This window comes from Penicillium psychrosexuale (genome assembly GCF_028828465.1).
Source record: "Penicillium psychrosexuale strain IBT 29551 chromosome Unknown utg000004l, whole genome shotgun sequence".
Classification (NCBI taxonomy): domain Eukaryota; kingdom Fungi; phylum Ascomycota; class Eurotiomycetes; order Eurotiales; family Aspergillaceae; genus Penicillium; species Penicillium psychrosexuale.
The window spans coordinates 6,589,831-6,610,555 of record NW_026643189.1 but is presented as its reverse complement, the minus strand read 5'-3'; the positions used below and the strand labels follow the sequence as shown (position 1 = coordinate 6,610,555).

Below are 20,725 nucleotides of genomic sequence, written 5' to 3'. Positions count from 1 at the left end.
TTCAACGGCTTTCAAGAATGGAGTCCGAAACAAGTCCGAATCATAGAACGATCTGAAACCTACCTCGGTATGGAGATATGGAGACGAACGACAGGAGCAGGGAGAGACGTCAAATAGTAGCTGTTTCCTGTACACATCCGATATCGCCGAAGAAACAGCCGAAAGATCTAATCTCTCGGGTACCGGCCCAGTCCTATGGAGACACGAGCCATGTGCATGGGTCTTTGGTAGAATACAGTCACTATGAAAATTAGACAAACTAGGTACATGTATGTCGGCTAGTTTCTTCAGGGGACAAGGTATGATCCACCTGTAACTATCTTTTTTTTTTATATTGCACGTCGTACGATGCACATGGGGAGGGCTTCCGAATCAAGGGAATAGAAAGAATAAGACAGAATTATAAAATTATAAAATACCATAACAAGTGCGTATGCAGGCTCCATTTCGCTAAGACTCGACTAGGCAGGTGACGGAGCTTGAGGAAGCCACTTTTACTTACTCCATAGTGCGGAATTGCGAGCTCTCATGAATTCTACATATGTTGCACACATGAAGAGAAGGTACGGTCAAGCCTAATCCAGTTAAAAAAAAGAGAAAGGGGAGAATAAGAAATCTAGCCATATAAAAGATCATATAAATCCAAAGAAGAAAAGAATAAGAAAAAAGAAAACCCGCCAAGTCCTCGATCAGATAAAAATTTTCAAGTTATCTGATCCATGCAGGACCCACTTGGATTTATCTGATTCGACGTGATTTATTCAGCTTTCGAGACTGGGGATTCGTGTTGACCCAGGAAATAAAATAAAACGCCAGCTAAATCGACATGAACCTACACAACATCGTGCACAAGCTATGCATCCTATTAGCACCATCTAGGATTGGGATCGGCACGAGTTTCGCGCGATTTTCTGCATTTCGTCCATTGTCCCGCATTCGCCAAGGAACCATTTTCTTCTCAAAAGTTGTTTGTGACCGTAACACTTCCGATCGGGCAACTCCACTTTATAGGTCCGCGTACATGTTTCGGTACTGGTTACTTTACAGGGATGATTCTAATTGCCTGAAGATCTGGGCCGATCGGTTCGTACTGTGGATAGACTCGGAAATGTGAAAATTAGAAAACAAGCTCATCATTAACGCAAAGAATAAAAATAAGAAAAAAAAGAATCTAAATACACAGGATGTCTAAATGTTTTCACCCAGAATAGCGAAGGGAACTTAGAACAGCGAAGGGAGGGGGAATCATCGAGCTGTCTCGCCGGACAAATTTTAAAATCTCGGCCCACTTCCCAAAAGCAAACCCGAGACACGTAACGACGATCATGTCACATTTTGTTTCACGGCTCTACAGCATAGCACGTACCCGGGTGTCCTGCACCAAGGGAGCACCAGCCAACTGATCCGCAAAGACGGAGCCAACAATCTCGCCACCCCGCACAGCCAGCACCGACAGCAAAGAATCACTCAGACCGTGGGTCTGCTCGTTGCAGCCCTGCAGCCAGATACCAGCCTGGGCACTGACCTTGGCACTGTCGAGTGAAACACGGTAATCGCGGCCGGGGTTCCAGGCCGACGCACCGGCGGGCCGCAAGCTGCGCACGTTCTCGAGGAGTTCCTCGTGCGCGTCGCGGAGGTAGCCCGTCGCAACCATCAGCGCATCGACATCCAACACCTCCTTGCCCTCATTCTCGTTCTTGACCGACTTGACGTGGATGCGCATGCGGTTCGATGCGTTGTGGTGCTCGATCCGGGCGACCTTGGTCTCTGCGAGGATACGCTGCTGCCACTGTGTCTCGTCTGGGTTCTCCACCCGTTGCAGGTACATGTCGTTGTAGATGGACTCGATCAGCTCCAAGCGAACCACGCTGTAGTTGGTGGCCTTTTCGATCGCGATGCGCTTCTTGCGCTCTTCGGCGCTCATCTCGTAGAACTTGTCTACACGCTCGGGGTTGAAGATCTCGTTCACACTAGAAAAAAAAAAAAAGGGCAAAAAGTTAGCTGGGTTGTGGTACTTTGGAGCTGTGTATTTGGGAGGAAAACATACAAAGGAGAGTCATCACTGGGACGCAGAGCACTATCACGGAGGATGAGGGTGGTGCGCGAGTTGGGATAGCGGCGGTGCAAATCGTGGTAGATCTCAGCGGCACTTTGACCACTGCCGACGACGGCAATGTTGTAAGGGGCCATATCGTCAGTCAGCATCTGGGGCAGGTGAGTGCAGTACTTGGAGGAGTGCATGATGCGGGGATCCTGGGGGAAACCAGGAGGCATCTTAGCCTTGCCACCAAGGGCAATGACGACCTTGCGAGAGTTGCGGGAGGAGATCTCGCCAGTACCGGTGTTGCGCGAGACGACGGTAAAGAAGTCAACAATACCACGGGCATTGGTGGGGCCGGGGACGACCTCGACGACCTCCTCGCCGTAGTTGACGACGTTGTCAAAGTGCAGGGCACACCAGCGCATGTAGTCCTCAAACTCTACACGGGCCGGCAGGAACGTGCCCAGATTGGTGAAGTGGATGAGACGCTTCTTGTGGTGGAGGTAGTTGAGGAAAGTGAAGGTGCTGCGGGGATCGCGCATAGTAGCCAGATCCTTCATGAAGGAGATCTGCATGCGCGAGCCCGGAACCAGCATACCCGAGTGCCAGGCAAACTGATTCTGCTTCTCCAGGAAGCAGACCTTGGGCTTGAAGTTGGGGTCCTTCAAGGCACCGAGGGTAGGGTCCATAGCGTCGTTCAGGGCAATGGCGACAGCGAGCGACGCCGGGCCGAATCCAACACAGAGCAGATCGTGCATCTCCCCGGCGCCAGTTGGTCGCAACAGCGACCGAGCTGACTGGGGCTGGGTACGTGGCACCATATCGAGGAAGGAGAGCTCCTTGCGGGTGACAGGCTCCATGACGATTCAAGAGTTTTTAGAGTAAAAGGTAAAAGATAAAAAGGTTAATAAGTATGTATATGTATAGACCACCGGAAAGGGAAATCCCAGAGCTTCAAGGATGACCTTCCAAGGTTTTTGTTTTTGGTTCAGAGCAAAGAAAAAGAAACGGGAAGGAAAAAGGCTTTATAGGGTTCGGAGACGAATGTAGCGGATCAGATAACTTGACCAAGTGGATCCGCCTGAAGGTTCTCTGAAGCCGCTGAAGCCTCTGAAGCCCTTCGCTTCGGGGTTTTTATTATTTTTCTCTGCCAAGTTTTCGTATTTCCTTGGTTCGGGGTGTTTTTTTCAATTTTATCAATTTTATCAATCAGTAAATTTCCGGTTGGTCTCCACCGAAGCAGAGACGGTGATGTTTTATTTCAATTCGGTGTATTTTATCTTGTATTTCTTATAACCCGGGGCTCAGATGTATATTATACTTCTAGTACCTTGGATTAGAGACTCCACTCTATATGCAGGAAGATAGAAGAAGAAGAAGAAAAGGTTCGATGCTTCATGCACGCCTAACTCGGTCAACCAGAGCGCAGCCATTTATAATTCCTCGAAAAACCCAAAAAAGGTCTTACGGCCGATGTCGGGAATAATTGGACATCGGAGGCATGTCCGGAAAGCGTTATTGTACGTATTCGCATGTGTATATAACATGTGTATGCACGTTGTTCTTCCTCTTGGCAACGCTTGGGACTCGTTTGCAGTGGGGGCACATCCTGGAAAACTCCTCCGGGCTATAGCCAGTGGTTAGGGCTTTTTGCTTTTTATTATTATTTGTTTGACGCTTGGATATTATATGAGGCTATTATTGCTACTGCCATTGTATTATCCGTATTGATATGTTTCTATTTACTGTACCTAATACGTCATTCATAACCGGACACTCACAGATCCACAGCTGTTTCAGCGGTTGAATCAGCCGAGTGGTGGGGGAACGTGGTCTGATGATTATGCGTACAACAATTTGAAATATCGAATAGAGAAGGTGCTGGATGAGAGAGTAATAGAGTCATACAGAAGAGAAGAATAGAACTAGTAGACTTAGTAGAATCATAGGCTAATAATCTTCTTTTCCGCGCTTGGCTCGGTGATCATATCCCCCCCCCCCCCCCCATCTCATGTATTCTCCCGTATGGATGTGCCCCTCGATTTGCTCTTTTTAAAAAATAAAAACGGACGAGCCCCTTGCGAAAAATTCCTGTATGTGGGACACTTTTTTTGGCGCGCTTGCCTGCATAAGATCTTCTCCAGCCACTCACGTTGCACCTAATTAGATCGACTAAGCAACTCTACTACCTACTTAGGTATATACCTTACCTTGAATATATGTATGAATGAGAGGAGAGGGAGAGCGAAAAAAAAAACACCACCTAGGCCATGGACCGATTCACTCAATTCCCTGCCGTCAATGACGATGGTGATGATGTTCATATTGTACCCTGGCAGGTGGATGCCCAACTCCCCTCGGAGATACTTGCCTTGTCATGGGCAGTCTTGCTACGTGCATTCACAACGGATGAGAATCCCGTCTTTCTATTAAATGGTGCGCCAGTCAAGGCAGATCTGTCTACCCAAACGGTTCAGCCAGCACATCTGGCTGCCGTATCAGATCTCTCAGTCAAACACACTGCCATAGTGCTGGGAGATCCTCGGTCCGATGATGATGGACATCTCCCGGTGTTGCAGTGGACCCTGGACCCCACGACTCAGTTGGGAACTTTGCGTGCGGCTGGAGGCATGGATGCTACTTTCCTGTACCAGTTGGGCAACCAGCTGAAGGTGATCGTGCAAGAGCAGGCTGCTCTAAAGGGTATACAGGTGACAGTGTCTGCCACCGAGGTTCCTGATCTAGCCATTTCAAATGCCTCCCCCTCCACATTACCAGGGCCCCGGCTTCTACACGAGCTTGCCCTGCGTGAGCCCAACAATTCAAACCATGCCATTGAATTCCTCACGGCGGATGGAAACGTTCAGTGCCTGTCGTACCATGACTTGGACCGGCTTTCCTCGGAGCTGGCGAGTAAAATAGCTCGTGCTTCGACGACCTCTCCGGGCCTACAGAAGGTTGTGCCAGTACTTTTGCCCCAGTCTGTGGAATTGTACATTTCATGGCTGGCCATCCTCAAGGCTGGCGCAGCTTTCTGCCCTTTGAACACCGATGCACCAACAGATCGCATCGAGTTTATCCTGCAAGATGTGGCCGCATCGGTGGTGGTCACAAATGATGCTCTTGCAACAAGGATACCGCTGAAAGAGCATATTTCTATTCTCACAGTGGACGATCTTCAAACCAACGCCGATATCACAGAGCCATGCGCAGAAAACAGCACTTCCACTGATCTGGCGTATGTCATGTACACATCTGGCTCTACGGGCCGCCCTAAAGGCGTCGGGGTGTCCCATCTTGCTGCCACCCAATCACTCCTTGCTCATGATGATTTGATACCCCCTTTCAAGCGCTTTTTACAATTTGCATCTCCCACCTTTGATGTTTCAGTGTTTGAGGTCTTTTTCCCGATGATGCGAGGGTCAACCCTCATCGGCTCTGAGAGAGAGAATATGCTTCTTGATATTTCCCATGTGATGACGACGATGAGAGTCGATGCCGCTGAGTTGACCCCAACGGTGGCAGGAGAGTTGCTGCGCACGCGAGCCGCCGCTCCGTCTCTCCGGGTGCTCCTCACAATTGGTGAGATGCTCACCAGACACGTGGTAGACGAGTTTGGCCAGTCCGAGGGCAGGGATGGCATTCTCCATGGAATGTACGGGCCCACCGAAGCAGCAATCCATTGTACCGCGGCCACCCATTTCCAGGCCAAGGACCCTGTCAATATGATTGGAAAGCCCTTCAAAACCGTGTCGGCATACATCATGCCACTCCCCTCCGACGAGCCATCCTCCAAGGAGCTTCATCCCCTTTCACTAGGCCAAATTGGAGAGCTTGTGGTGGGTGGTCCTCAATTGGCAGACGGGTATATCAACCGGCCCGAAGAAAATGCCAAGGCTTTTATAGACAGCCCGGTGTATGGCCGACTCTATCGTACGGGAGACAAAGCCCGCATACTCCCCACCGGAGAGATTGAGTGTTTTGGCCGAATTTCCAGCGGCCAGGTGAAGCTGCGAGGTCAGCGGATAGAGCTAGGCGAGATTGAGCATGTTATCACCAGAGCCTCTGGTGTCCGCAGTGCTGTAACCATGGCCATCGACGGGAACTTAGTTGCATTTGTTTTGCTTACCGACAAGGGAACGACAGACAACAGTCTCCGAGATGTCTGTCGTCGGCTGTTGCCTCGCTTCATGATCCCCGGAGAATTCCTGCTCGTCGACCAATTCCCCCAACTTCCCTCGGGCAAGATCGATCGTAAAACACTAGAAGCCAATTTCATTCGCCACCGAAGCACTGCTCTGGCTTTTGATGATCAACTCTGCCGAGACGAAAAAGAAGAGTCTATCGCCTCAAGCGTGGCCAATGTGCTAGGCCGACGACTCTCGTCGACAGAGAGCCTGGCAGCAGCAGGTCTTGATTCGCTAGCAGCAATCCGCCTCGCGTCTCATCTCTTGGATGCAGGAATTCGGCTAGGTGTGGCTACCCTGTTGGAGGCCGACTCAGTGGACGGAATCTGGCAACTTGCCACCAGTCTTGAAGCTATGAGCCCCAATGATGATACGCAAGCAGCCCTGCAAACCATTCTTCAGCTTGTTTTAGACGCAGGTGCAGCAAGGGTCGACTCGCTGGGCTTGAGCGATCAGGTTTCGGACGTCGTACCGTGTAGCCATATCCAACAGGCTATGATCTTGGAGACTGTTCGAGATAACAAGGCATACTGCAACTGGATTGAGCTGGAATTCGAGCCCTCGGTCAGTTCAACTGCGGTAAAAAATGCATTTGGTCAACTGGTGGACCACAACCAGATCCTACGGTCCGGATTTGTGGAAATCGGCCTCAAAGATCACTCATACGGTCGATTCACCTGGAATACTCTCAAAGACCATATTTCCCTGAAACACGAATTTGAATACGATTTGGGCCTGAGTGCGGGTCACGATGTCTTGAACCCTTTCCGAGCCCAGATCAAGGAAGGCAAGGACCATCTCCGCGTGCTGGTGCATATCCATCATGCTCTCTATGATGGATGGTCTTGGCAAATTATGTTGAAAGATCTCAGAAGTATCTTGTCCGGAGAGGAGCTCACTTCCAAACCGCCATATAACATCGTCGCAAACTATTTCATTGAGCACAAACTGGACAAATCGGCAGTAGAGTCCTCAGTGTACTGGCGTGAACAACTCCAGGGTCTTTATCCTGCAAGTTTCCCTACGTTCCACGGAAATACAGATATAATACATGCTACCGACAAGGCTACTCGCGTGCTGGACATATCCGTATCAAAACTCAACCAAGTTTCCCAGCATCTTCGCGTGAGCCGGCAAACCATTTTTCAAGCCGCGTTTTGCTATATCCTCTCTTCCTACATTGGAACCGGTGATATTACATTTGGAACTGTCTTTTCAGGCCGGACTCTGCCCTTGAAGGGCATTGAAACGGTTCTCGGGCCTTGTATCAGAACTTTGCCTACGCGCATGAACCTCGACAAAATGCAGGACGTGACCGATCTCCTTTTGGCCATCCAGAATATGAACCGCAAGTCACTCGAGCATGGCAGTCTTTCTCTTCGGGATATCAAGAAGGCTTCTGGTATCGACTTGGATCGCAGTCTCTTCGACACAGCGCTCGTGTGGCAGGAAAGCATTTGGTCAGATGATGACCAGGGCTCGGTGTTCCGGGAAGTTGGAGCGGGGGAGTTTTTAGAATTTGCGCTGTTGCTGGAGTTTGAGCCGCGAGAAGAAAACATCTTTGCCCGGGCGACTTATCAAGAGTCGGTGCTACCATTTGAGCAAGCTATGATACTACTCGAGCAGATTGATTCTGTGGCCTCGGTCTTGATTGACAAGATTAAGCTTCCAATCCAGGAGATTCGATCGTATCTTCCCTCATCAATGCTGTCAATTGAACATGCAACATCACGCGAGCAAGTCGATTTGCCAAGCCTGGCATCTGGCGTCGAGATGATTGCCTCTACAGACCCGGACCGGGTAGCGGTTGAGTTGATGCTCTGGAAGTCAGAGAATTCTACTTCGTTGATGGAAAGCATGACCTATAGTCAACTAAACTCCCGAGCCAATGGCTTTGCACACTTCTTGCTCCATATCGGAGTGACAAATGACGATCTAATAGCCATTCAGCTGACAACGTCTCTTGACTTTTATGTTGCTGTGCTTGGAGTCGCCAAGGCCGGTGCTGGTCTCCTCCTCCTTCCCCAGGCCTCTTCGCAGAAAATTCATTCTATTCTCTCCACGGCGAAATCCAAGTTCTGTATCATCGACCACTTGACGGAAAGAGATCATAGCTTGGATTCTCTGAAGTCCGTCCAGCTGATTCACCTCTTTTATTCACTGGATGTTTACCATGAGTTTAATATTCCATATACCAGTAAAGGGTCTGACGTTGCCTATGCTGAAGTGTCGCTAAGTGAAGATGACTTGATTGAAAACATCGTCATCTCACGGCAAAACCTGCAGAGCAATATCAATGCTCTGTCAGACTCGTATCCAACGCCAACCGGATCGAAAATGCTCTCATGTCTTCAGGGATCAGGTGGTAAGTTTTCCATGACATTTTAATTTCTAGATTATCTTTCTGACAAGAATACAGCATCTATTTGCCAGGCATTCTTTGCTTGGCATGCTGGCATGACATTGTGCTCAGCTACAGAGTTGATAATGATGACTTGTATCGAGCAAGCCTGTCAAGACATGAACATAACACACCTGCACTTGCCTCCCATGCTGGCCTCCCGTATTGATCCACAAGCCGTCCCCAGTGTGCAATATCTCCTCTATTCTGGTGAAGAAATGACCCTTAAACTCCATCACAATTGGGCCGGCAAAGGTCTGAATCAAGCATACAGCAACCATGCACTGACTCACGCATGTACTCTCTGTCTCAATATGCAGGCATCGACCCATGTTCGAAACATTGGTAGACCCCTGAAGAACACATCTGCCATGATTGTAGCAGATGGAGATTCACTCAGCCTTCTTCCACGCGGTGCCATTGGAGAGCTATGCTTCGGCGGAGATCAAATTGGGCGCTGTCTACCTGACTCCAAGTCGCCAGTTACTGGGCGATTCGTTGATCATCCTGAGTTTGGTCTGATCTATAGAACGGGTGACTCTGGAAGGCTGCTTCCTGATGGTACACTCATTCTTTCCCGAAGCTCTGACCTTGCTCAGTCGTATGCTCCGTCTATTGATCTAGACGGAGTTGATCGTGCTCTTATGTCTTTAGAAATGGCAAAAGAAACAGTGAGCATGATTTTGGATGAGCCGACACTGCGATTGGCAGTGTTCTGGGTTCCTTCAAAGAAATGCTCAGGTTCCGTGCAAATCGAGAAGGCTACGAATGATCTTTTCAAGGAGCTCACCAAGAAACTTTCTTCTTCTGACCTTCCATCCCTTCTTGTTCTCGTGGACACGATAGATCTCACTAGGTCTTATAAGATTGATTACTTCAGGCTGAGGCAACGGTTGGGACAACTGACAACAAAGGAGCTTGCGATATTTTCACCAAAGCCCAATGCCGATACTAGTGACAGTTTCACTGATCTTGAGAAGACTATCTCTGCCGCGCTATCGGCAGTTACTAGCACCGACCAAACAAACGTCCGCAAACACACATCTTTCTACAGACTGGGTCTGGACTCTCTTTCTGCCATTTCCTTCTCGCGAAAGCTGCAGGAGTCTGGATGTGGAAGGCTTGCCGTGTCCACAATCCTGCGCCATAGCTCTATTTCTCAACTTGCAGCTGTCATTACTGCCACGACCAACGGGGATCAGCCCGAAAATGCGGTGCCCGCACCACCAACAGTGTTCGATGAAATCTTCACTCATCAAATAGAAGATGAGTTCAAAGCTACAGCCATAACTGTTCAAAGCATTTACCCTTGCACTCCACTCCAGGAGGCTATGCTTGCAGCTGAATCTGGTAATCATTCGGCTTATTTCAATCACCTCTTGCTTCTTGTGCATACCAATGCCGAGACCATGAGAGCAGCATGGGCTAAGATGATGCAAAGACAAGGCATTCTTAGAACTTGTTTCACGCAAACTAATGATAAGCGGTTCGCATATGCTCAGGTTGTACTGGACACATCGGTCTTACCGTGGTCCCATATTGAAACTTCCTCTCCTGAGCTTGAGAATGTCATCAAGGAAAACAAGTCCAAGTTCGAGGGTATTTCTCCTGTCAACGGCCAGTTGCCTTACTCATTGACTTTGATAACCGATTCAACTGCGCAGCAGACATACCTTCTACTGTCCATCCATCATGCACTGTATGACGGAGAAGGTATCGCCCAGTTATTGCAAGAGCTCCAGCTGTTGATTTCAAGTCAAGAATTGCCAAAGAACACTCCATTCCGCAACTTCATCGATTACATGACCTCTGTTGATTATGGCTCGTCGGATGAATACTGGGACCAGTACTTGTCCGGTGTTTCACCGACCCTCCTTCCCACACCCGGGCCCGCAGCCAATGCAAATGAGTCGGCATCACAGCAAATCCATACATCCCTCAATGGCTCTTTCGTATCATTCAGGCAAAACTGCAAAGACCTCTCCGTGACCCCTTTGAACATCTTCCATGCTGCATGGGCCAGACTCCTCTCTCTATACACCGGTTCATCCGACGTCTGCTTTGGCAATGTCTTCAGCTGTCGAACCGTTCCCTTGGATGGCGCAGATCGGATAGTCGGGCCTTGTTTCAACACACTCCCAATTCGAATCAAATCTTCTTCAACTGCAACAAATAGTGACATCATGAAATTGTCCCAAAAGAGCAATAACGACATTTTGCCTCACCAACTCAGCCCTCTCCGGCGTATTCAACGACGTATTCTTGGCGATGGCTCTCGGCTTTTCGAGACGCTCGTCATTTTTCAGAACAGGAATACAGATCTCGATTCCAATATCTGGGAACTTCTTCAGGACGAAGGAAACATGGGATTCCCTTTGATATGTGAGATCATCCGCGACGAGTCTAAAGACAAAATACAGATCTGCCTCCACTTCCAAGTATCGTATATCTCGCAAGCCGTGGCTGAGAAAATTGCGCGGGACTTTATAGCCCTTGTTGGACACATCATTCAATATCCGTCTGCTCAGGCATCCGATAAGCGGCTATTAGGGGCAGACATTCCTCGAGTATTTGAACATAATGTGTCTAAGACGCCAAAATCTGTTCAGTTCCCGACAAAATCTCGCCAAAAGCTCCCATGGTCCTATCGAGAGGAGATTGTTCGCGACCTTCTTTGCAAATTTTCGGATGTCGACTCGGATAATGTGTTCCAGGACACAACGATCTTCCAACTTGGCCTGGATAGTATCAGCGCTGTTCAGGTATCGGCGAAGTTGCGTGAGTTAGGGTATAAGATCTCATCTGGTGATATTCTCGAGGTATGTCATATTCCTGGGGGTGAATTCTATTCTCTACCTACTGACTTGTATCAGGCTGCTTCTATTGGTCAAATCGCTTCCCTTCTTACTTCCAACGCGAAGATTGTTGAGGAAATCGAGTTCGACTTTGGACTTTTCCAAACCAATTATTTGCAATCCGTTTGCCAGCAACTTGAGATTTCTTCGCAAATAGTGCAGTCTCTGCGCCCTTGTACGCCAGTCCAAAACGGAATGCTGGCGATTTTTACACATTCACACGGTGAAGTGTACTTCAATAGAATGACCTTAAGGTCCTCAGTACCTTTAGATAAGAAGGTCTTGAAAGAAGCATGGTCTAAGGTCATGGCTCAGCATGAGATGCTTCGAACAGGATTTGTTGAATTGCGCGATCAGAATAATCCTTTTGCTATGATAACTTACCATGAATACGGCAAATTACCATGGTACGAGACCTCGTCTTCCATGGAAGTCACTTGTGGTGTTCAACAAAAGCACGCTTTGGAAAATCTCCACCAGCCTCCATGGAGCATTGAAGTCGAAGTAGGTGACCACACCAGTATCATGCATTTCTCTGCATTGCATGCTATTTACGATGCTCAGTCTCTGGCCACCATATTTTCAGACGTCAGAGCAGCATATGAAGGAAAGGCTCTGGCTATGCCGGCCCCAGTCACCAAAACTCTCGGCCCTATCCTTCTTGAGAGTAAGAGCCAGAGCGAATCAGCGCAATCCTTCTGGAAGGGACTTGCCCCAGAAGTGCAGCCCTCCAAATTCCCCGACTTACATCCCATCCGCACAAATGAGCGAACATTACTCACCACCTCCATCCGTTGCATACAGTCTCGCAAGGCTTTTGAAGATGCCTGTCGAGATATCGGCGTGACACTACAAGCAGCGGGGCAAGCCACATGGGCTCGCTTGCTCTCTGCGTACACGGGCGAGTCCAACGTCACTTTTGGAACCGTGCTTTCGGGTAGAAACTTGTCCGCTGATGCTCAACATGCGGTATTCCCGTGTTTGGTCACAGTGCCGACGCCCCTGCATATTGAGGGTTCCAACCGACAGCTTTTGGACTGTACGTTGAAGCGAAATGCTTTATTGGTAAAGAATCAGTTCGCGCCTCTGTCGCATATCCAGCGTTGGCTAGGTAGCGATGAGCCACTCTTCGACACGCTGTTTGTCTATCAGAAGTTTAATTCTAATGCCGTTGGTGCTGATAAGTGGGACATTATTGGCGAGGAGACGAATATTGATGTGAGTAACAAGCAGACAGGATACTCCACAAATTTACAGGATCTAGGCTAACATTATATAGTACCCTGTCTCTATCGAATTGATTCCGCACTCGAACGATCTTCAGATTTCGTTGAGCTACCGGGGCGATCTTGTACCCACGGAGCAAGCAAAGATCCTCTTGAATCAGTATGAAAGATTATTGCAAGATACTGTCTTCTGTCCAGATGTCAATTCCACCGATTACGACTCTGTGGGTAGTAGTCTGCTATCAATTACTCCTGCCAAAGAAGCACCAATTCCTACCACGGTTTCTTTGCTACATCAATTCGTCGAGACGAACGCGATCAATATCCCCGAGAAGATTGCGTTTGAATTTGCTTTCGGTGACATTGCAGAAAACCTGCAGAAGAAGACATGGACTTACCGTGAGTTCAATGAATGCGGCAATCAAATTGCGCATTTCCTGCAGGCCAAGGGGGCTATTCCTGGTGGAATTGTGGGAATATGCTTCGACAAGTGCCCTGAAGCCTCCATGGCGATTCTGGGTATTATGAAAGCTGGATGTGCATATCTGGCTATTGACCCTGGTGCTCCTATCTCTCGTAAGCAGTTCATGTTAGAGGACTCGGGTACCAAGATCCTTCTTTGCAATCAATCGAAGATGGCAGAACTAGATGGTCTTCCAGCTATTGATGTCCAGGCACTTGATGAGCCTGGGCTTCTTGACTGGGTTTCAACAGGGGATATCTCACTTTCCCGTCCTATCCAGCCAGATGATACTTGTTATTGTCTGTACACATCCGGTACAACTGGAACACCGAAGGGCTGCGAGATCACGCACGATAATGCTGTGCAAGCAATGCTGGCATTCCAACGATTGTTCGCGGGACACTGGGATGAAGAGTCTCGGTGGTTGCAATTTGCCTCCTTCCATTTTGACGTCAGTGTTTTGGAACAGTACTGGAGCTGGAGTGTTGGAATTTGCGTCACTTCCTGTCCGCGAGATTTGCTGTTTGAGGACCTGACTGGAACGATACAAAAGCTTCAAATTACGCATATTGACCTGACGCCCAGTTTGGCAAGACTAGTCCATCCCGATGAAGTTCCGTCGCTTTGTCGGGGAGTCTTCATCACCGGCGGAGAGGCCCTGAAACAAGAAATCCTAGATGCCTGGGGCAAGCATGGTGTCATCTACAATGGATACGGTCCTACTGAAGTTACTATCGGGTGCACCATGCTCCCACGGATGTCTGCCAACGACAAAGCCTCAAACATCGGGCCTCAATTCGATAATGTGGGGTCATATGTCTTCAGCCCCGGTACGATGACACCAGTCCTACGCGGCAGCATAGGCGAACTCTGCGTCTCGGGACCTCTCGTTGGAAAGGGCTACTTGAATCGAGCGGAGCTCACCAAGGAACGATTCCAAGAGCTTCCCGAATCTGGCGATCGCATCTATCGCACTGGCGATCTTGTGAGAATTTTGCACGATGGAAGCTTCCAGTTCCTCGGTCGCATTGATGACCAGGTCAAGCTCCGCGGACAGCGACTTGAGATTGGAGAAATTAACGAGGTCATCAAACAAGCTACGCCTGAATTGAACGAAGTCGCTACCCTGGTCATCACGCACCCCAAACAATCGAAGGATCAACTTGTCTCCTTTTTCACGACTGTCACTGCAGATAAGAGATCTCGTGCTGTCGACGTTGGAGTCCGATATTTAGAAGAGGACCGCGCCCTGCTATCGAAGATCAAGGGTGCTTGCCGCACTCATCTTCCTGGGTATATGGTGCCTACACATATCATCCCGATGACCCGCTTTCCGCTGTCTGCCAATAACAAGGCTGATATGAAAGTCTTGAAGAGTATCTATCAGGAGCTTTCGCTAGAGAACATTCAGAAATTGAGCTCGATGAGCGTTAGCCAGCCTACTGACAGTGTCCAGGAACAGAAGATCATATCTGTCCTGGCGAGGTTTATTGGTTCCTCTGAGGAGAAGATCTCATCATGGTCCAGTATCTACGAGCTTGGTCTGGATTCTATATCTGTTATTGCTTTCTCGAGAAGTCTCCGGGAGGCTGGGTTTTCTCAGGCTCAGCCATCGACCATCATGAAATGTAAGTCTAACAGTCTAGGTGTTGGTTAAGAATTACTTGACTAACGATACATAGACCCTACAATTTCCGGCATGACGTCGGCTCTACAGGTGCCTATCTCATCTTCTGTGTCCGTGGAAACCCTCCAACGCAATGCCAAGCAAGGCATCGAGGCTTTCGCTCACAAAAACTCCCACACTATCATCGAGCATATTGGAGCCCGCTACGGTGACATTGAGAAGATTGCGCCCTGCACCCCGCTTCAGGAGGGTATCATATACCACTACCTGGCTAGTAGCACGCCGTTGTACTGCTCATCTTTCACTTTCGAGCTCGACCCTTCAGTGAACCTCGAGAATTTGCGCGCGGCTTGGGATCAGGCCCAGAGAGACGTTCAGATGCTGCGCGCCAGATTTCTGCCATCTCCAGACGGCTATGCCCAAGTTGTCATGAAGAAAGATGCCCTTCCTTGGTTCCTTGCTACGGCCGGTACCAATGAAGAGATTGATGACTTGCGCAAAGAACGACATGACCACTGGATTGCCCAGCTCGACGGTCTTTCATCCAATCTATGGGAAGTCGGAGTCATCTCTTCCCCCGAGATATCGGTAATGTGTTTGAACATCTTCCATGCTCTCTATGATGGAAACAGCCTAGTCCTGCTCCTCGAATTGGTTGCCCGAAGTTATCTTGGTCAGAGCGAGAGTTCGAAGTTAATCCCGGAATTCCTTGATGTGTTGCACTTGGGTCCCCTTTGTAAAAACCCTGCTGCAGAGGCGTTCTGGAAATATCATCTTGCTGGCTGTCGTGATCGAGCTTTCGCCGAGGACGGCCAAGTAGACAGCGCGCCAATTCTGCTTAAAGCTCAAATGAATGCGACAGATCAAGTTGACCATCTTCGCCGGTCTCTCGATGTTACAGAGCAAGCTGTCCTTCATGCCTGTTGGCTTCTCACTCTCCAGCAGCAATACTCCTTCGTGCCACCACTTGGTATCATTGCCTCTGGCAGGACAATCGATGTACCAGGCATTGGCGACGTTATTGGACCGCTGTTCAATACGATCCCCAGCAATGTCCAGCTGCATGGCTTGGAGTCTTGGTCTGATGTCGCTCGGCGCTGCCATGACTACCAGGTGTCCATGATTCCTTTCCAATACACCGCCTTGCGGGACATCGTGAAATGGCTCGGAAAGAACCCCGACGAGCGGCTGTTCAGCTCCTTGTTTGTCTTCCAGAGGGAAGATGATAACGACGAATCGTTCACAAAAGATCTTTGGTGTACACTTGACTCAGAGGCCCAGCATGAATACCCTCTGGCCTTTGAGATTGTACGCAATAGCAAGCAATTTTTTACAGCCACTATTGCCGCAAAGAGCCATGCGGTATCGTCGGAAGATGCTCAGCAGATGTTATCTAAGTTCGAGCAAATTCTTTCCGAGTTTGCGCAAGACCCCAAAAGAGAGTTGCCCAAGATAAATGGGGTGTCTCTCACACAAGTTGTGACGAATGGTGAAGTGAAGGGACACCACGAGTCTCCAAGAATCCCAGAACATACCAATGGTGAACATACCAATTTCGAACATATCAATGGCTCTTTGTTTGAATGGACTTCCCAGGCTTGCATAATTCACGACGTGATTGAAACCCTTGCGGGGGTGGAACCGCAATCCATCAACGAGAACACATCAATCTTTGAAGTTGGACTTGATAGCATCGATGCCATCAAAATCTCCTCGCGGTTGAGCAAAGCCGGCATCAAACTTCCTGTGAGTTCCATCATGCGCCATCGTACAGTCAAGGCCATGAGCGAGCAACTCTCAATGACAAATGGTCATACCAAGGATGGGACATTATCATCACTCAATCGGCTAGAGAAATTGTTGACCGAGTTCCTCGGGGCTGAAGGTCTTCTCCCCCCAAGCGCGATTCGAGTCTTACCAGCCACACCCATCCAAGAAGCTATGGTCGCTGAAATGTGTGCCTCTGGGTACAAGCATTATTACAACCACGAGATCCTCGAGCTTGAGCCAGATATAGACATTGAAAAGATGGAGCGGGCATGGAGGGCTGTCGTTAGAGCCCACCCTATCTTCCGTACTTCATTTGTTGAAGTCTGGGATCCGAAGATTCCTGTTTCATACGCACAAATAGTTCACAACGAGGATCAAATTGACCTCCAGACTATCCATCTACACGGCGTCTCCGTGGAATCCGTTATGGAGACTCAGCGCTCAAGGGTCCGCAATAAGCCGGCAGGCTGTCCCTTGCTCTCTATCACCATTGCAGTGGAAGGGGATAGGCGGTACCTTGTTTTGTCAATTTCGCATGCTCTCTATGATGGTTGGTCAATCAATCTGCTCCACGAAGACGTTGCCAAATCGTATGCTGGTGTAGAGTGTTCTCGCCCGCCAGCCGATGAAATTCTCGGGCAAATCATTGCCTCGTCTGGCGACGAAGCCCTCAGATTCTGGCGAGCAACGCTATCCAAATTCACCCCGGTGTCATTCTCTCCTATGGAACACGCGGAGAATAGCTCGGTTGTCGTTCACCGAGCAGAACAATCATTATCCGTTCCAATGTCCAAGGCGGAGATGTTCTGCAAACGTCATGGCATTACCCTCCAGGCGCTTCTTGTCGGCTGCTGGTCTCTTGTCCTTGCTAGGCATGTCAAGAAGCTAGATGTGGTATTTGGGCTTGTCCTTTCCGGTCGGAATGTGGCTAACTCTGAGCATGTGATGTTCCCGACTATGAACACTGTCGCCATGCGAGTTATTCTTCATGGGACGCGCGTAGAATTGGTGAAATATGTGCAGGAGGCTCTCCTCGCCATGTCGGAGCATCAGCATTTCCCGCTTCGGCGCGCCAGACCAGATACGGGATCGCGGGCATTGTTCGATACGCTTTTCATGTATCAGAAGAGACCGGTCGAAAATGTCCAGAATGAGCCTAGGCAAGTCTTATATAAATCTACTGGCGGAGCAGCCGAAGTTGAATACCCTGTTTGCGCTGAAGTTGAAGGTGTCGGGGAGGATCTAGTTGGACGAGTTGCTTGTCGTGGAAATGTTACTGGGTATCAAGATACTCTTGTGCTGTTGGGGCAGATGAGCGATATCCTTTCGTCTATCATCGATGGTCCATCTGAACAGACTGTGGAATTTACCAGTGAAGGAGTGAAGATTTGTGGAAGCGCCGCTTTCCAGGATGAGTCTGAACAAAATATCGAGCCTGAAGCAGTGCCCGGGACACTCGATCAGGCGGAATGGTCGCCAATTGAGTCAAAGATCCGCAAGGTTCTTTCCATTGCATCCGGGGTACCTGATAATTCCATTGACAAGAGCTCCACGATCTTCGAGCTTGGCCTGGACAGTATCAGCGCCATCAAGGTGGCTGCACTCCTGAAGAAACAGTCCGTCAAGCTTGCGGTCAGTGACATGCTTCGGGCTGGTACTGTCGAAAACATGGCCAAAGCAGCCAACAGCGGCCTAACGGAGGTCTCGCTCACAAATATATCAAGCATTCTCCACGATTCACTCGATGGCATCGATGTGGCGGGACTGCTACAGTCACATGGTATTGATTCGCAACTAGTACGAAAGGTGTTCCCCACAACTGCAGGGCAAACCTATTTCCTCTCAATGCACATCCTGAATCCAGAGATATTCTATCCTGAGTTTTACTATGTGACATCACGACAATTGAGCCCTGAAGTACTCGATCGGGCCTGGGCTCGGGTCATAGACCAAACCCCAATGCTTCGGACGGTATTCGTTCCCACTTCCGAATCTCCGCTATTACCCTATATGCAGATCGAGTTTGAGGTTGTGCACATTCCGGTGATCTGGCATTCCAAGTTTGATCGGCATCTTGTTTCAAGAAGCCCCAAGCAAGAATTTGGGGTAGTGCCGGTCGCACTGCATGCCTGTCAAACGAACCAGGGAACGGCGCTTATTCTGCAAATCCACCATGCATTGTACGACGCTGTCAGTCTACCCCATATACTAGACAGACTTGTTACGCACTGCGGCCAAGAGGATGTTGTCAAACCAAACCCCGACCTTGATCTCGCACAGCTCGTGGCATTCCAATATGTTCATTCGCCCGTGGATGTCCGGCGGCAATTCTGGCAAAAGTATCTAGGCCAAATCTCAACGGCGGTAAAACGAGGGCATTGCTTCGGCTCTGTGCAACATCACTACCGACCGGGCCTGGTTTCAAATATGGCCAGTGTCGAAAATGTTGCCAAGCGCCAGGGCCTCAGCATCCAGACCGTCTTTTTAGCCGTTTATGCACGAGTGCATTTGCAGCAATTCGGTGCAGCTGAAACCACAAATGGCGCAGGGTCTCACAGGCGGTTAAGTGTTGGACTGTACCTTGCCAATCGATCTTATTCCATTGAGGGTTTAGCCGAATCTGTTATTCCCACCGTTAACATTGTTCCACTACGACTGGATGACAAACTCAGCGATTCCAACGACACCCTCCTTGACGCCGCCCGCAGAATTCAGACTGAAATCAGCGAGATCAGCCGACCCGAATACTCGGGCGTTTCTCTCCTGGAAATTGCCGAATGGACGGGCATCCGAATCGACACCTGCGTCAATTTCCTGCGACTCCCTGAGCAAGAATTGAAAGTACCCGGCAACTGTGACCACGCAAAGTTTTCTCTCACAGCAATTCAACGCGAGGAGTTTGAAGATCTTAGCGGGGCAGCCCCGGTTTCGAAAAAAGACCCAATTCCGATTAATGGCAATGGTGTAGCGCCACCTGGTGCAGCCGAGACGATCCCAGGCCTCGAGCATCCAAGCGCCTCAACGGCGGCTACTCAAGACATCTTCCAGGTAAGTGGGCGAATGCACATCACTTTTTCCTAACGGGTAATTAAGCCTTATACAACTGCTTACATTTCAACAGTCTACGATCGACGTGGAAGCCGCCATCCGTAATGGTCGGTTAGACTTTGGGCTTTTCGCACCAGAATCCCGTCTTGACCGAGATACAGCAGAGACTGTGATCGGCGCTATGCAACGGGAGATGTCGGCATTGGTGACAGGCTTCGAATCGATATAGAATATCTAGTGATGCTAGGGATGGAAGAGAGGAGGGGTGGAAGAGTATCCCGGGGCGATTCCACGGCGTATGAAGTATAATAGACCAAGATCCTTTTTTTTTCTTTTTTCATGTGGATATTCTTCTTTTTTGTTATCTTTTTTTTTTGTGCTATTTGCTCTTGCTGTCTGGCTCATCATACTCGTTGCATATGAGGCGTTGAATGTGTATATGTTGCTTTTCCCAATCGAATTATCGAACTTTGATTTGACGAGTGACGGCGGGACCCACGGACGGGACGGGCCCGGGGATCTTTTTATCTTTTCGAACCGCAGGAGATAATATAGGTGTTTGGGTGTAGTACATAGTTAGTATAGTCTCGCATAGGGTCTGTTATAGGTACAACATGGACCGGGTTTTCTTTTTTTGTATACATATATATCCCTCTCGTTGACATTGAACCAAGTACTAGCCTTCTTTTCACATTCCTCCAAGAATAGGACTGATGAATCAGATATGGAATATAAGAGGCAGTGCGATGCATAGGTTTAAGCAAGGGGGATTTCGCGTGGCCTATCGCAGACTTGAAGTTGTTCTTCTCTTTCCTTTTCTTTTTCTTTAGATTAGAGCACCGACTGAAAATAACAATATGTATACTAGTACTCCGTACTCCGTACCTCGATTGAAAATAAGGAAAAGAAAAGAAGCGGCATATACCCCTCCCTTTGTTTATTGTGGCGTCAGTGCAGGGGCCGTGCGAATGAAAATCGAAGACGCGCAGTGTTCCCCAAGGACGGAGTACAGCGTACATATGGGCTTAATTTGGATTTGGGTTATCTTAGAGCTGAGTTCAGTAGCTGGCATTTTCATTGGGATATTATTCCTTTTCACGAGTTATA

The 20,725-nt window shown here is 49.0% G+C and overlaps 2 protein-coding genes across 2 annotated transcripts; one reads left to right on the top strand and one right to left on the bottom strand.

Annotated features, from left to right (window-relative positions):
• Nucleotides 1–1,348: 1,348 nt before the first annotated feature.
• N7518_008372 (uncharacterized protein) lies at nt 1,349–2,901 on the bottom strand (the record flags this gene model as incomplete). The annotated part of the gene is made up of 2 exons (XM_057189299.1): nt 1,349–1,970; nt 2,048–2,901. The coding sequence occupies 2 exons, from the start codon at nt 2,899–2,901 to the stop codon at nt 1,349–1,351; spliced, it is 1,476 nt and encodes a 491-aa protein (XP_057041002.1).
• A 1,410-nt stretch (nt 2,902–4,311) lies between these two features.
• sidC (nonribosomal siderophore peptide synthase SidC) lies at nt 4,312–19,847 on the top strand (the record flags this gene model as incomplete). Its single annotated transcript, XM_057189298.1, has 6 exons — nt 4,312–8,593; nt 8,624–11,448; nt 11,503–12,702; nt 12,764–14,801; nt 14,856–19,618; nt 19,692–19,847. 6 exons carry the CDS (start codon nt 4,312–4,314, stop codon nt 19,845–19,847), a joined length of 15,264 nt encoding a protein of 5,087 aa, XP_057041001.1.
• Between the last annotated feature and the right edge of the window lie 878 nt (nt 19,848–20,725).